Below are 17,262 nucleotides of genomic sequence, written 5' to 3'. Positions count from 1 at the left end.
TTTTTAAGATGCAGAAAAAGAGTCAGTGGATGAGAGAGCGAAAGTGAAGGTCTGGTATTGGGTGGAAGTAAAAGAACCAGAATGAAACAAGGAATGATGCTGCGAGGAGAAAAAGGTGTGGTAATGTGGCAAGTAAATTAAAAAAAAACAAAAGCTGACCTTAGAGGTGTCAAAGGGAATCAAGAACACAAGAATGCCGCAATTGTATAAAACTTTCGATTAGTCCGCACTTGGAGTATTGTGTGCAGTTCTGGTCGCCCCATTACAGGATGGATATGGAGGCTTTAGAGAGGATGCAGAAGAGTTTTACCAGGATGAGAGGGAAATACCTATCAGAAGAGGTTGGACAAACTTGGATTATTTTCTCTGGAGCGTCAGAGGCTGAGGAGAGACCTGACAGAAGTTTATAAAATGCTGAGAGGCGCAGATATGGTAGATATTCAGAGTCTTTTTTTTTAACCGGGGTAGAAATGTCAGATACTAGAGGACACAGCTTTGTTGGGGGGGGGGGGACGTTTAAAGGTGATGTGCGGGGCAAGTTTTTATTTTTACACAGAGAGTGTTAGGTGGCTGGAACAGGCTAATAGGGGAAGTGGTGGAAGCAGATATGATAATGGAGTTTAAGAGGCATTGAGACAGGCACATGAACATGCAAGAAATGGAGGGGTATGGATCATGTGCAGGCAGATGGGATTAGTTTAATTTGTCATCACTGACCTCGTGAGCCACAGGGCCTGTTACTCTGCTGTACTGCTCTATGATCTAAGAACACAAGGAGCAGGAGTAGGCCACCAAGCCCCACAAGCCTGCCCCACCATTCAATATGATCATGGCTGATCAATACTGGTCTCAATTCCTCTTTTGTGCCTGTTCCCCACAACCTTTGATTCCTCGATCTTTAAAATATTTGTCTATCTACACTTTAAGTACATCTGATGATCCAGCACTGTCCTCAGGGGCAGAGGATTCTAGAGATTCACTACTCTCCAAGAGAAGAAATTTTCATGCACCTCAGTTTTAAATAACTGGCTCTTTATTTTGCAGTTATGTCCCCTTGTTTCTAACTCTCCCACTTATGAAAACATCTCAGCACCTACCCTGTCAAGACCCCCTATGTGTTTTCTCTTATATGTTTGATAAGCTCACCCCTCATTCTTCTGAACTCCAAGCAATACAGACCCAAACTGTCTACCCTCTCTTGATAGGACAACTCACTCTTCCCAGAAATGAGTCTGGTGTATCTCCTTTGGACTGACCACAATGTTACTACATCCTTTTTTCAGGTAAGGGGACCAAACCGAGGTGCAGCGTTCCAGGTGTGGGCTCACCAATACTCTGTACAACTGCAACAAAACCTCATAATTCTTAACTTCCAACCCTTCTTGCAAGAAAGGCCAACATGCCGATTGCCTTCTTAACGACTTGTTATTCATGCACTAGAACGCCTAAATCCCTCTGAATTTCCCTCATTTGCGGTCTCTCTCCTTTTAGATAATAATCTGCCTTTTGACTCCTCTTACCTCACACTTCCCCTCATTAAACTCTACCGGACAGGTTTTCACCCAATTACTTTATCTATATCTCATTGCAGGATCGCCATGTCCTCACCGCAACATGCTGTTTCACCTATTTTCGTATCATCATCAAACTTGGAAACCTTAGATTTTGTTCCCTCCTCTTGGTCATTAATATAAATAATAAACAACATATTATTTGCAAGAACCAATCCCTGGAGTACTCCACTGGTTACATCCCTCCAGCCCGAAAAGGACTCACTCATCCCAACTCACTGTTTCAAATGTGACAGCCAGTTTCCAATCCATGCTAACACATTTCCTCCAATACTTTGGCCTCTTAATTTATGCACCAGCCACTTATCTGGCACCTTGTCAAATGCATTTTGGAAATCTAAATACGCTACATCTACATAAACCCCCCACCAACTCTCCCTGTCACATTCTTAAAGAATTTGAGCAAATCTGTCAAACTTGATTTAAGATGATATCTTTACGAGTCACATGTACATCGAAACACACAGTGAAATGCACCTTTTACATAGTGTTCTGGGGGCAGCCTGCAAGTGTCACCACGCTTCCAGTGCCAACATAGCATGTCCACAACTTCCTAACCCATACATCTTTGGAATGTAGGAGGAAACCGGAGCACACAGAGGAAACCCACGCAGACACAGGGAAAACGTACAGATTCCTTACAGACAGCGGCGGGAATTGAACCCGGGTCTCTAGCATTGTAATAGCGTTACACTAACCACTACACTACCGTGCCTGCCCTTTCATTAAAACCATGTTGACTAAGTTTGATTATATTCAGCTTTCCTAAAGGATTAGTTATTTCTTCTTTGATTATTGACTCTGGTGTCATCATAGAATTATTATCTATAATTGCTGAACTCAACATCAAGGTTGGAAGGCTGTAATGTGCCCAGTGAGGTGCTGTTCCTTTTAGCATATTTTGATCTTCAACAGAACAATGTAGGAGACCAAGGTCAGAAAATTCAAGAGAATTAAATTGACAGACGAGAGTCAGCTTAAACTCACCCTTCCAAACTGAAAGGCGTCCTTCAAAATTCTCGCCCAATCTGCATTTGGTCTTAAGTCTCGTGAACAACAAATTGAACAATACAAATAAATTTGAGCTTCCTCTGAAATGAGTGACCTCAGACAGAGGAGGAGGAGGAGTGGGAAGGGAAATGATTATGTGGACAGGTACATTGGAAGAATAGTGGACCAGGTTATCATGTACGGAATGCTCCATAACCTTTCCTAGTCTATTTAACCATAGTACTTGACTTACCTGGTAGACATAAATAGCCAGTGTAGCACAATAAGCAAATCGGTCTCCACTGGCAACACAAACATCTTTGTTCCATGGCTGACAGCCAGCGGCCAGAAGTCCAACCTGTTTAACCTGTGACATCTTCACCTGTGAACATAAAATTCCCATGTTAAGGACTGAAGTCAATTCAGGTAGTTTAGTTAACAGCTGGCAACAATGTCTGGTGTTGGGCATTTTATTGTTAAATGACACTGAAGTTTTCTCATGTGGGCTATGAAATCCAACAGAGTGGCTGGAAGGAAAATCAACTCAATCACCCTTCAACAACTGTACAGTACAAGCATAGACCAAGGCCGAGTAGTATTGGAGAACGAAGCAGCATATCATTGGCATCCAAGAGCTAACTTGCCCCTAAGATTGTGCCAGTCTGATACACATTCATATTTATCTTCCTCCTTGTTGAGAGCCCCTCCCTTGTGAAATCTGGAAATCACAGAGGGATTTGGAGTCCCTCATGTGGTATTTCAGTGCCTGATCGACATATTTGCATCCAGTTTTTAAAAACCTGTTGGAAATCTGCAACAAAAGCAAAGAAAGACTGGAAACACTGAGTGGGATCAGGCAGCATTTTGTGGAAAAAGGAACAGAATTAAAGATCCAAGTCCGGGACTCTGGGAAAGAGAGAAAAAAAAGTTAGTTTTAAGTTTAGAGAAGGTGGGAGAGGGATGGAGAGGACAAAGGGAGTGTTACTGATAGGGTGAAGCCAGCATTGCTATAGGAATGTTGATAATGGCGCAGCTACAGGGTGAAAAAGTGTGCTGCATCGCAAATAGCACGTCAGGGTGCACTAATGGAGAGGGGAGAAAATACAATTAAAACTGAGGCAACATCACAGATAGAACATAGAACAGTACAGCACAGGAACAGGCCCTTCGGCCCACCATGTCTATGCCGAGCACAATGCCGAATTAAACTAATTGTCACCTGCCTGTACGTGATCCATAATCCCTCAATTCCCCTGCATATTCATGTGTCTGTCTAACAGCCTCTTAAACACCACTATCATAAGTGCTTCCAATACCACCCCTGGCAGCCCAGTCCAGGCACCATCTGCCTCCCCTGCTCTGCACATCTCCTTCAAACGTTCTCCCTCTCACCTTAAATGCGTGTCCTCCAGTAATTTACATTTCTACCCTGGGAAAAAGATTCTGACCGTCTATCCTACGATGCCTCTCACAATTTTATAAAGATGTCATGATATTGGCTCCAATTTTTCACTTTTCTTTCGTCCTCTCCATTAGCACACCATAACCTGCTTCTTGCATCACATCACACTTCTTTGTCACCCTCTAACTATCCAATAACAACTTATGCCCCCAGCAACCCTGGCCTCACCCTATCAGTGATATTCCCTTTGCCCTATCTATCCCTTCCCCACTTTCTCTACAACTTAGAACTAACTTTCTTTCTCTCTTGTAGCATCTTTGACCTGACATGTTAATTCTACTTCGCTTTTCACTGGAGTGGCTGATTGGCCGTTTCCAGTGTTTTCTGAAATTTATATCCAAGTCCTTTTACATATTTCTACCAATAAAAGTCTTCCTTAAAGCAATGCATGAGTAATATTATGAATAACGCTACCTCATTATTTCTCTTTTGCACTACTTATTTCTTTTTGTTACTTATAATAATTTTTGTCTTTATGTCTTGCACTGTGCTGTTGCTGCAAAACAACAAATTTCACGACATATGTCAGTGATAATAAACCTGATTCTGACATTGAGTGAGAATGTTAAAACAGTGTGCAGAGCGAGTTCAATCACTGTTTATTTCACAATTCAGTCGTACAACATCTCACTAAATCAATATGCAGCATGCATCCATTATGGAATTCCACAATCTTAAGCATGCAGCCCACTATTCAGCATGTTCAATAGGCCATTGGAAGGTATTCTGGGTCATTTTCATCACATATCACCAGGCTCAAGGACAGCTTCTGACTCTTGAACAGACCTCTCATATGCTAAAAGATAAATACTTGATCTCCCAATCTACCTCGTATTGGCTCTTGCACCGTATTTGTCTACCTGCACTGCACTTTCTCTATAACTACAACACTATATTCTGCATTCTGTTCTTTTTATACCTCGATGCATGGCATGATCCATCTGGGTGGCACACAAACAGAAGCTTTTCTCTCTATCTTGGTACATGTGACAATAATAAGCCAATAGTAATCTTTTTCTCCTACTGTCTCTCTTCACCAGAACGTAGTCATTCTATAGATATTTCTAGTTTCTTGCCAAGTGTTACCTTCTTTTACACTTTACCCAAATGTAGAGGCTAACGCATCAAACCCAGTCTTAACATCCACCATTGCATTCTTTCCAGCGGGATCATTGGATACCGACCATTTTCCTTTTTAAAAAAAAAATGTTCCAGGCATATGGACATTGCTGATGATGCATGTATTTGTTATAGAACATAGAACATTACAGCACGCTACAGGCCCTTCGGCCCATGATGTTCTGCCGACGTTTTATCCTGCTCCAAGATCTATCTAACCCTTCCCTCCCACATAGCCCTCCATTTTTCTATCATTCATGTGGATAGCTAAGAGTCTTTTAAATGTCCTTAATGTATCTGCCTCCACAACCTCTGCCGGCTGTGCGTTCCACGCACCCACCACTCTCTGTGTAAAAAAATTTGCCTCTGACATCACCCCTGTACCCACCTTAAAATTATGCCCCCTAGTGTTAGCCATTTTCACCCTGGGAAAAAGTCTCTGACTGTCCATCGATCTATGCCTCTTATCATCTTGTACACCTCTATGAAACTACCATTCATCCTCCTTTGCTTCAAAGAGAAAAGCCCTAGCTCGCTCAACCTATCCTCATAAGCATCCTGATAAATCTCCTCTGCACCCTCTCTAAAGCCTCTGTTACGGACTCAGTGAAAGTCCCTTTAAGATAGAGAGTGTGTGTATGTGTGTGTGGGGCGTGCTTACGTCAATAGAAGATAAAGGACGTAATGACGTTGTTGAAGAAGTTAGAAGAAGGAGAGAGAGAGAAGGGAGAGAGACACCAGCCTGCTTGTTTTCTCTATCGATGGATGAGAAACAATAACTGTGTTTGCCACTGAAATCCATGTATGGAAGTTGGAAGTAATCCGGTGGAGTTCACTTTGTTGCTGACCTGTAGAAGGAAACAGGTATTTGTGTGTGGACGACCACGGTTCGGATGCTTTTCGGGGTGAGGAAGTCACTACCGAGTAAACACTGAAGTGTCGTTTGGGGTTCCATCGTGGAACATTTGGATTTTGTATTTACTCTCTCTATGTTTTTCTACATCTACATCTTATCTTCAGACAACGGTGGTTGTTGAAGAAGCCCTTGCTCATGTTTCACCTTATGGCTTGCGGAACTGAACTTTAAGAACCATTCAGGAACTGGGAGTTTTGGACTTTGTCACACACACACACGACGAGTTTAGTTTTGGGGTTAACGTTCGAGGTTTAACATTCTTGAATTCTAACATACTAACATTATTTTTTACTTTTATTTTACGTATTATCATAAGTAGTGATTAATAAAATAGTTTTTAACACTGAATCATGCTCAGTGTGTTTCTTTTGTTGCTGGTTTGTGACAAAATTGGGGGCTCGTCCGCACACAAATACCTGTTTCCTTCTACAGGTCAGCAACAAAGTGAACTCCACCGGATTACTTCCAACTTCCATACATGGATTTCAGTGGCAAACACAGTTATTGTTTCTCATCCATCGATAGAGAAAACAAGCAGGCTGGTGTCTCTCTCCCTTCTCTCTCTCTCTTTCTTCTTCTTCTAACTTCTTCAACAACGTCATTACGTCCTTTATCTTCTATTGACGTAAGCACGCCCCACACACACATACACACACTCTCTATCTTAAAGGGACTTTCACTGAGTCCGTAACACCTCCACATCCTTCCTATAATGAGGCAACCAGAACTGAACACAATACTCCAAGTGTGGCCTAACCAGAGTTCCATAGAGCTGCAACATTACCTGGCGGCTCTTGAACTCAAAACCCCAACTAATGAAGGCCAACACACCACATTCCTTCTTAACAACCCTATCGACATGCACGGCAACCTTGATGGATCTATGGACATGGACTCCAAGATCCCTCTGTTCCTCCACACAACTATGAGTCCTGTCATTAACAGGAGTAGAGGGAATAAAGAATTGTTCAGCGATATCACAAAACACACAGAGAAATGGAAGCATGCAATTTGGCACTTCATTTCACCAGCTCACTGAACCTATCTTACATGAGCTCATTGAAGCCTCCACTTTGGGCACAAAAGTCCTGTGTCCTAAAAATGCCTGAAAAGAATCCAACACAAAATCGAGTCAAACCATTTTTAAGGATTATAGGGCAGCTGCCTTAGATTGCTAATGCTCATCTTAGAAACCAATGGGGAACTTCACAGTTATGAGGGAACAAACACTGATCTGTAACCCACAGGAAAGGTCATCAACCTGAAACCTTCAGTCTGTTTTATCCTCTCCGCAGATTCTTTCTGACTACCTGAGTGAACTCAGCATTTTTCGCTTCTGACTCAGATTTTCAGCACCTGCGGTATTTTGCTTTGGGCTTTAATGAGGGTCGGCAGTCTCTTGCAAAAGGCAATATTCACCAGTTCCGATCTGCTTTGGGCTATTTATGCTACTCCATCGGAAATTCCACAGAAATTGACAGGAAGGATGTAATAGCACTAGAGAGGGTGCAGAGGGATTTACAAGGAATGTTGTCAGGAAAAGAGAATTATAGTTAAGAGCAGAAACAGTGCTCTTTGGAATAAGGTACCTTTATTAGTCACACGTACATCGACACACACAGTGAAATGCATCTTTTGCATAGAGTGTTCTGGGGGCAGCCCACAAGTGTCGCCACGCTTCCGGCGCCAACATAGCATGCCCACAACTTCCTAACCTGTACATCTTTGGAATGTGGGAGGAAACTGGAGCACCCGGAGGGAAAACGTACAAACTCCTTTCAGACAGTGGCCGGAATTGAACCCGGGTCACTGGCACAGTAATAGCATTACGCTAACCGCTACAAAATGGAAATGTAAATCAGCTGTATAAAATAAGTGGCCTTGACAGTGTTAATGGTAATTACCTTTTTTTTTAGTAGAGAGGTCTGTAACTGGTGGGTATAGATTTAAGTTAATTGGTACAAAGATAGGAAAGGAGTTAAGAAGAAATGATTTCCACCAATGAGTGGAGAGGTTTGATATGCACTGTCTGAAAACTGGTGGAGGCAGAAACTCTTGCCACATTGAAATAAGTACCTGGATAAGCACCATAAGAGTTGTATCCTGCAGCACTACTAACTAAAAGCTCAAATTAATCTAAGATTCATTCTTGTCAGGCATGGAGACAATGGGCCAAATGGCCTCTGTTGTGTCAAAAATTTTCCACAATTCTATGAATTAGAATGGGAGATGAGGAGAAAAAGGTGAAAATTTTTTGCTGTAATTTCAAATTAAAATGTCTTTATTGAAATTGGCACTTCAGTACTGAAAATAGAGTTCCAGAATACAGGCTGTATTCATCCACTCCAGGATAATGCATTTCTATTTAAAGAGTACTGCAGGCACAGATCTCTTTGTTGTATTCTTAACAAAAGATGACTATCTGAATCACTACCATTATTCTTGTATTCTTATGCGAGTCCTGCCTTAAGCTCCAGAAAACTTTAACCATAAGGTTCGTTCTCAGCCCTCAAGTTGATAATGATATGCATAAAGATCTATAGATAGACACTGTCACATGACTGAACGTGGATCCGTAGACAAACACTGTCACCGTACTGAACATGGATCCACAGATAGACGCTGTCACCTTACTGAACATGGATCCATAGATAGACACTGTCACCTTACTGCACATGGATCCATAGACAGACACTGTCACCTTACTGAACATGGACCCATAGATAGACACTGTCACCTTACTGAACATGGATCCATAGACAGACACTGTCACCTTACTGAACATGAATCCATAGACAGACACTGTCACCTTACTGCACATGGACCCATAGATAGACACTGTCACCTTACTGAACATGGATCCATAGACAGACACTATCACCTGACTGAACATAGATCCACAGAAAGACACTGTCACCTTACTGAACATGGATCCATAGATAGACACTATCACCTGACTGAACATGGATCCATAGATAGACACTGTCACCTTACTGCACATGGATCCATAGATAGACACTGTCACCTTACTGAACATGGACCCATAGATAGACACTGTCACCTTACTGCACATGGATCCATAGACAGACACTGTCACCTTACTGAACATGGACCCATAGATAGACACTGTCACCTTACTGAACATGGATCCATAGACAGACACTGTCACCTTACTGAACATGGATCCACAGAAAGACACTGTCACCTTACTGAACATGAATCCATAGACAGACACTATCACCTGACTGAACATGGATCCACAGAAAGACACTGTCACCTTACTGAACATGGATCCATAGACAGACACTGTCACCTTACTGAACATGGATCCATAGATAGACACTGTCACCTTACTGCACATGGATCCATAGATAGACACTGTCATCTTACTGAACATGGATCCATAGACAGACATGGCCGCTTTACTGAATATGGATCCATGCAGAGATACATTGCTTACCACTTCCTCCCCCCTCAGTAATGTGGGCTGATTGATATAGGAGACTCTGCACATTCCAGTCTGCTGCCAAAATTGGGTTCCTCCATACTCATTGATGTCCAGTGTTCAAGACGCACTTTCAGTGTGATTCTACCTGTTTCTGGAGGACAGTCAGGCTAAGCCTAATGATTCCACACACGCACACACCCTGTAAAATCATCAGATTTGCCAGAAGCAGAGAACTGTCCTGACCCTAACTCACACCTGTGGGCCCACTGCAGTGCCCATAAAAAAAACCTGGCTGAATTAGATTATCTTGTTATAACCTGGAGGTAAAGTCTGCTGTCCATCATCACCCTTGGTTGCTTGTAGTAAACATACATGAAGTGCAGCAGTCACAAGATACATTTCCAAAATTTGATTCTATTCACTCAATAGAAATGAATTCTGAATGACAAATTTCTACCTAATAGATGTTCATATATAACTCCCACCCTATCACAGACCTTCCCCCTTGCTCCATCCTTCTCACCTGTCTCTGCATCTCAATTCTAACCTTTTCCTGTTCTCATGAAAGTTCAACAACCTGAAATATGGTCCCGATCTCTCTCTCTCTGCAAGTGCTGTCTGACCTGCTGACTCTATTCAGCATCTTCTATTTTTATTTCAGATGTCTAATTTCTTGTGGGTCTGAACGTGTGATGAATGAAGATGAGACTGGCCAGGATCTTCAGAGTTACCCCAACTGCCTGTAAATATGGGTGGGATGCTCCTCAGGAATGGCCTATAAGGAGAAAGTGGGACTGTTTTCCTTGGACCAAGGAATGTTGAGAGGAGATTCGATAGAGCGGTAACTGATCATGACTGGTTTAGGGTAAACAGAGGAAATCTGGTCTCATTAGCAAATGGTTCCAGGATCAGTGGCAAAAGATACAAGGGGCCTCTGAGATTTATTTTAACTCAAGTTATGATCTGTAACTCACTTCTTGCAAGGGTGCTGAAGGCTGTCAGAGGTTTCATAATGGAACCGATTGGCACTTGAGGGAAAATAATTTGCAGAGCAATGAGGAAAGAAGGAAAACCCACCATCAGGGCCATGCCCTCTTCTCATTGCTGCCATCAGGCAGGAGGTACAGGAGCCTGAAGACCCACACCTCAAGGTTCAACAACAGCTTCTTCCCCACTGCCATCAGGTTCTTGAACCCACCTGAAAAACCTTAGTACTACCTTAGACTATATTTCTTTTTTTCCTCTCTCTCAACCTTGCACGAGTATCGTTGTCTATTTTGCACACGTGTAGGTCATGCATAACTTACGTCGATTTAAGTTTATGTTAATTTATGTTTGTCCCCGTCTTGTAATGCACTGTGCTGCTGCTGCAAAAAGTTCATTTTCATGGCATATGAACCCTGTGTATGTATGCCTATGACAATAACAAACTTGAACTGAAACTTGAATGGGACTTATAGGTCTCCTTTACCAGGAGCCAGACTCATTGGGCTAAATGGCCTCTTACGGTGTAACAATTCTATAACTCCATGAGTGGTGTCACCAACTTATTTGCCGTTTGCCAGGATTTGGTGCTGAAATGGATGGGATGGGGAAAGTGAGGAGGGGATGAAGTGTGGGTGATGGTAAGGTTCAACCACCTAAATATAACCAGTGCATTCTGAGACATTACCATTTTTGGGGAACCTTTAACTAGCTTTTCACAAAAACATGTATGAACATTTTTCTTTAAAATCATATTTTAAAACATGGTTTACATATAAATACTGTTGTTTACTGGTTTTGACACTGAGAAGTATAAATCCCACAAGTGAAGATTGTGACATTGAAATCAGTAAATATAGTAACTTATGGGCTGACACTACAAAATGATCATTAAAGTAGCCACATTGTCATTAAAACCCAATTAGTTCACAAATGGACTCCGGAGTATCTGCTAGCCACACTTGGTCTAGCCGACATGTAACTTTGGCCTGTCAGAACCTGCTTCATCAGAACCAGGAAAGTGTGAAACAGGTTAGTGTAGGCAGCAAAGAAGATGAGGGAGAGGCATGGGAAGGAATCATCCGTCATCCATCTCACCCTCCCACCTTCTCTGCTACCTAAGACCAACTTGGTTTCTCTCTTTCTCAGTTCTGATGAAGGATTCCGGACCTGAAATGTTAACTGTTTCTCTTTCCACAGATGGCGCCTGACCTGCCGAGTGTTTCCAGCATTTTCAGTTTTTGTTTCAGATTTCCAATATCTGCAGGTCTTTTTTATTTTTATTCATGGTGAGCATTCTCCACTGACAATGCAGTGAACAATCCAATAGGGAGCACTAAGATTGCTTCACTGGAGTTAAGTGGGAGAGAAAAGCCTCCTAACTTTCTGTTTCTCTGTCTTTTGCTCTCTCTCTATCTCTCAGTCTCTCTGTCTTTGTCTCTGTCTGTCTGTCTCTCTCTCTCTCTCTCTCTGGGATGAAGTGGGACAAGTCATCTGGACTAATGTACCTCCAATCCCCCAATAAAAAAAATTATATCCAAAGATTTTAATCCCTTCATTGTCCTCCAACCCTCCCAGGAGCAGAATTAATTACAGAGAGCCACTTAAAATGCTAATGGATTCTGCCTATCCCAAATCATTTTAATGAAATGAAGTTAATAATATACCAGCCGGCATTTAGAAGATCAAACTGCCTTTATGGAATTTTTTCCCCCACAACAAAATCAACAAATTGCTTTGCAAACTTTTTTTTTGCTGTGAATGGGGAACTGGAAAGTAGTCCCCATATCTGTAAATAAAATCAATGTGTACTGAAATTGCATTCAAAGAAGAGGAGGTATCTTCCCCCCCCCCCCCCCCCCCCACTGCCCCAATGAGAGAAAAATTCAGAGGGCATTTCATCTCAGAGAGGGAATGATAGAGGGCATTTCATCACAGAGAAAGAGGAAATATCAGAAGATACATTAGTCCAGATGACTTGTCCAACTTCATCTGAGAGAGGAGAGAGAGAGGAGAGAGAGAGAGGAGAGAGAGAGAGAGAGAGAGAGAGAGGAAGCTTTTCTCTCCCATTTAACTCCAGTGAAGGTGATAGGACAACTAAAGGCACTTGCTCCAGCAAAACCAGCAGGACTCAAAGAGAACTTGAGCTGGGTTTAAAGAGTTGTGTGGCTCCTACCACTGTTTGAGGCTTGCGGGTTACTGCAAAAGTAGTTAGGATGCTTTGAGTATGAAGAGTGATTAGATGAAATTGCGCTTCTTTGCACTGTGCTGGAAACTGTAGCTATTCAATCTGCAATACAATTAGCATGCTACACCCACTATACCCCAGTTTCTCAAACCCACCACCATGGATATCTCCTGTCCTTCATTAGGAATGGTGCTTTGTTCAGAGGGCAACACCAAAGATGACATTTAAATAGGAACATAAATGATAAAATAAGCAGACTGAATTACTTTTGCCATTGTGCATGCCAAGTGTGAAGGCTGATTAGTGACTTCTGTCGCTCTTTCCATGCAAGTTATCCTTTGGTATATTTTTCTTTCATATGTGACATATCACAACAGGGATGTCAGATCATTGATCAACAGCAGGCTTCAAATGAGAATCCCGCTGTCATACACCAAACAAGACACATCAGCTCATCGCCTGTCAGACTCCAAGAAGAGGGAGGTTGCAGAGCTATGACTAAAAATAACAATTTCAAATGATATAGGAGACAAAACAGAGCAGAATATTTCACAGTCCTTTTCTTTGTGTTTCTCAGAACAGCACTTTCATTAAAGGGCTCAAATCCAGAGAGATTATAATGTATAAATCGTAACATTATAGCCACAGCTCAGGGCTGGTCAGCAGTTTTTATTTTGGGGTCTTTGAATAAGAATCCTGAACAGATTCTAAACCACTGCATTTACAGTCTGTGCTAAAAGCAGATCTTGCGTTGCCATGGAGATACTGTAGGAGGAGATAAAAAATTATCAAAGAACCTTTCAATCCCACTCTTCTGTAGTCGGCTTGTATGCATGTGTAATGTACCGTGCTTACAAAATACAAATTTTCTTCACAAAAACTGCACACAGGCAACCTGTGAAATAATTTGGAATATCTTAATTTTGTTTTCTTCCTTGCAATGTCCAAATTAGGCCAAAATCGAGCCACGAGTTTACAGTATGACCATGGTTGTGCAATGCAGTAATCTTTTCCCTGAGAAAATAACATTCCTACCTTAACCTCTGCATTGCTTTCCGTGAACCACTTGAGGATTCCAGCATCCATTTCAGGATCCATCTGCCTCAGGAGAACAGCAGTGTCGGGGAGCAAGAGTACCAGGCATCTACCTCCTCCTCTTACCTCTTACCCTGATCTAAGCTGGCCATTAAGCAGCACAGATGATCCAGAAATAGAGCCAGTGCCAGTCACGCTGCTCAGAGAACAGGACTGTCAGTAGCCTAGCAACTGGAGGTTTCTTTATTTAAATAATTTTTCTTGTGCTTCCCCAGACACTCTCTTGTTCTTTTTTATTATGGACTCTCTCTCTCTCTCTCAACATTAGTATATTAGTTCAGTGTGCTACCAGTCTTCCTTTGAGCATCACAGCTTGCTCATATGACTGCAACTCTATTGCATCTGCCTGCAAAACCACTTAAAAAGGACAACAAAATGAACACTGGATGGCCAATTATATTACAAAAAAAAAGATTTTTTTTTTGTAATATAATTGGCCATCCAGTATTAAAAAGACAAATTAGGCTCTGAATGACACATTTAAATCTGCACTATGAAGTTCATGTAAATATGGGCCATTAAGATCTTTCAGTCTCTGCCAATGCACATTTTTGCAAATACATTGCAGTTTATAAATGTTTTACATGAAGTGAAAATGCCAAAGATCACTTGTAATTATGACTTAAAAGCCAGTTTTTGTTTTAATTCCAAATGTATTTAACTGATTTGCTGTCCGGCATAAAAATCTGTAGAAGCACCCTGATAATTGAACAAGCATAGGATAATTTGTTCCTAACATATTTCTTTCTTTTCCTTAAGAACATAAGAAATCCAAAGAAAAGTAAGCCAGATGGCCCCTCAAGTCTGATTGGCCATTCAACAAGGTTGTTGATGATCTTTTGCCTTAACTTCACCTGCCCACCCAACTGCTTGGTTCCTGATGCTTCCAAAACACACTCAACAACTGAGTAGCCACAGCTCTCCAAAGATTCACAACCCCCTGTGTGAAGATAATCCTCCAGACCAGGTAATATAGTGCAGGGAAATGGTGCTGAGGTAAACATCAGCCATGATCTTATGGACTGGCAAGGTAGGCACAACGGGCTGAGGGTCTACTCCTGCTTCTGTTTCGTATGTTCTAGTGTTCATAATGTCTGATCCTTTACTCTGAGACGATTCCACAGTTCTAGAAACACAAAGATACATTTTGCTTAATGTCATAGAGTTGTACAGTATAGAAAGGGGCCCTTTGGCCCATCACATCCATGCCAAACTTTTACCCATCTACACTAATCCCATTTGCCTGCATTAGGTCTATATCCTTCTATGCCTTGCATACATAAGTGACTGTCTAAATGCTTCTTAAACATACTGATTGTGTCTGATTTCACTGCCTCTTCTGTCAGTGAGTTCCAGATATCTACCACTCTGTGTAAGGAATTTCCCCTCAAATCCACTTTAAAGCACCTCCCTTTCACCTTATGCCCTCTTGATTTTGGTACCTCTACAATGGGAAAAGGATTCTAACCACCTATCCTATCTATGCCTCTTATAACTTTATATACCTCTATCAGATCACCCCTCAGCCTCCTTCACTCCAGGGAAAATAAATCCAACCTATCTAATCTCTCCCATAAACTAAAGTCCTCCAATCCAGGCAACATCCTGGTGAATCTACTCTACAGTTTCTCCAGCACAACCACATCCTTCCTATAGTGTGGCAACCAGAACTGCACACAATACTCCAAGCGCTGTCTAACCAGTGTTTTGGTTAAAGCTGCAACATCCCAACTTTTATATTCCAGTCCCTGACCTATAAAGGCAAGCATGTCATATGACTTCTTCACCATCCTCTCTATGTTGCCACTTTCAAGAACTATGGACTTGAACTCAAACTTTCCTCTGTTCATCAACATTCCTTAGTGCCCTCCGATTTACTGTACTTGTTTGGCTCCAATTTGACTTCCCAAAATGCATCACCTCGTACTTGTTGGGATTAAATTCCATCTGCTAATGCGCTGATCAACTTTCCATCTGATATATATCCTACTGTAGCCTTAGACAACCTTCCTCACTAGCCACAATACCACCAACTTTTGTGTCATCTGCAAACTTACTAATTATACCTCCTACATTCACGTCCTAGCCATTAATATATACATCACAAACAGCAAAGGCCCTAAGCAGCAACTTCTATGGTACACCAATGGTCACAGACTTCTGATCAGAAAAGTATCCTTCCACTACCACCCTCCGCCTTTTATCACCAAGCCAGTTTGGATCCAATTAGCCAGCTCATCTTGAATCCCATGCGCCTTAACCTTCTGAACCAGCCTACCACGTAGGACCTTGTCAAATGCCTTACTAAAGTCCATATAGACAATGTCCACTGCCCTGCTTTCAATTTTTTTTTGTTACCTCCTCAAAAAACTTAATCAAATTAGTGGGGCAGGATTTCCCCAGCACAAAGCAATGCTGATAATACAAAGCAATACCTCGACCACTCAGATTCGGTTGCACAACCATGTGACCTTCCTCACTCTGTGTCTATGCTGCCATCTTGTTCCAGGTGGATTCCAGGTCCATTTCCAGGCCTCTCAGTATTGACCCATCCCCCAGTGGATCTGCTCTCCCCTCCCCTGCACCTGTCCATCACTATCTCTTACCTGCATCTACCTATCACCACCTTGTGTCCACCCCACCTCCCCTCTTTAGTCCACCTATCAATGCTCTGCATTTCCCTCCTATATATTGGGCTTCCCCTTTTCCTATCTTCAGTCCCGAAGAAGGGTCCTGATCCGAAACGTTGACCACCTGCTCTTCTCCACAGATGTTGCCCGGCCTGCTGAGTTCCTCCAGCATCATCATGTTTTTCATCTAGATTCCAGCATCTGCAGTCCTTTATTTCTCTGCAATTTGATTATCCCTGATTAGCCCTTGACTTTCCAAATGTACAGAAATCTTATTGCTGAAGATTTTCTCCAATAATTTCCCTACCACATTTAAGGCTCTTCAGTTACCGGCCTATTTCTGCTGCCCTTCTTAAATAAAGGAACAACATTAGCTTCTAGCATTTCATCCGTGGCTAATGAAGATGCAAAGATCTCTGTCAGGACCTCAGCTATCTTCCACCTTGTTTTCCATAGCAACCTGGACATCTAATATCTCCTTCTTCTTGGTGAATACAGATGAGGTGCATTCATTTAAGACCTCATCCACACACACACATGGCTCCATCCACAGATTACCCCTTTGGTCCCTAAGGGGACCCACTCTTTCTCTAGCTACCCTCTGGCTTCTGATATACATAGAATGTTTTGGGATTCTCCTTAATTTAACTTGCCAAGGATACTTCATGGCCCCTTTTGGCCCTCCTAATTTCTACACACTCTATATACCTCAAGAAGGAGACTCTTGAGGTATATAGAGTGTGTAGAAAAATCTCTCCTACACACTCTAAATACCTCAAGACTCTCCCTGGATCCTAACACCTGCTGTATGTTTTCTCTTTTTTTCCCTGATCAAACCTTCAATATCCTTTGTCATCCA

At 42.1% G+C, this 17,262-nt stretch overlaps 1 protein-coding gene across 6 annotated transcripts in view; it reads right to left on the bottom strand.

Annotated features, from left to right (window-relative positions):
- wdr17 (WD repeat domain 17) overlaps positions 1 to 17,262 on the bottom strand; it is a 118,588-nt gene that overhangs the window by 91,663 nt on the left and 9,663 nt on the right. For 4 of the 6 annotated variants that reach the window (XR_007956654.1, XM_052020196.1, XM_052020195.1 and 1 more), the window contains exons 1-2: positions 13,714 to 13,809; positions 2,815 to 2,943 (exon numbers count right to left, since the gene is read on the bottom strand). Coding sequence is in view for 5 of the 6 variants with exons in the window: in XM_052020196.1 (XP_051876156.1) it covers positions 2,815 to 2,943; positions 13,714 to 13,776 (192 nt within the window). In the remaining variant the exon portion in view is untranslated. Of the gene's footprint in view, positions 1 to 2,814; positions 2,944 to 13,713; positions 13,815 to 17,262 lie in introns of those variants that run through there. The other 2 variants (XM_052020198.1, XM_052020200.1) reach the window with 2 other exon arrangements.

This window comes from Pristis pectinata, chromosome 7 (genome assembly GCF_009764475.1).
Source record: "Pristis pectinata isolate sPriPec2 chromosome 7, sPriPec2.1.pri, whole genome shotgun sequence".
Lineage (NCBI taxonomy): Eukaryota > Metazoa > Chordata > Chondrichthyes > Rhinopristiformes > Pristidae > Pristis > Pristis pectinata.
The sequence above is the reverse complement of the archived record's forward strand: the minus strand, read 5'-3'. Positions and strand labels throughout refer to the sequence as shown.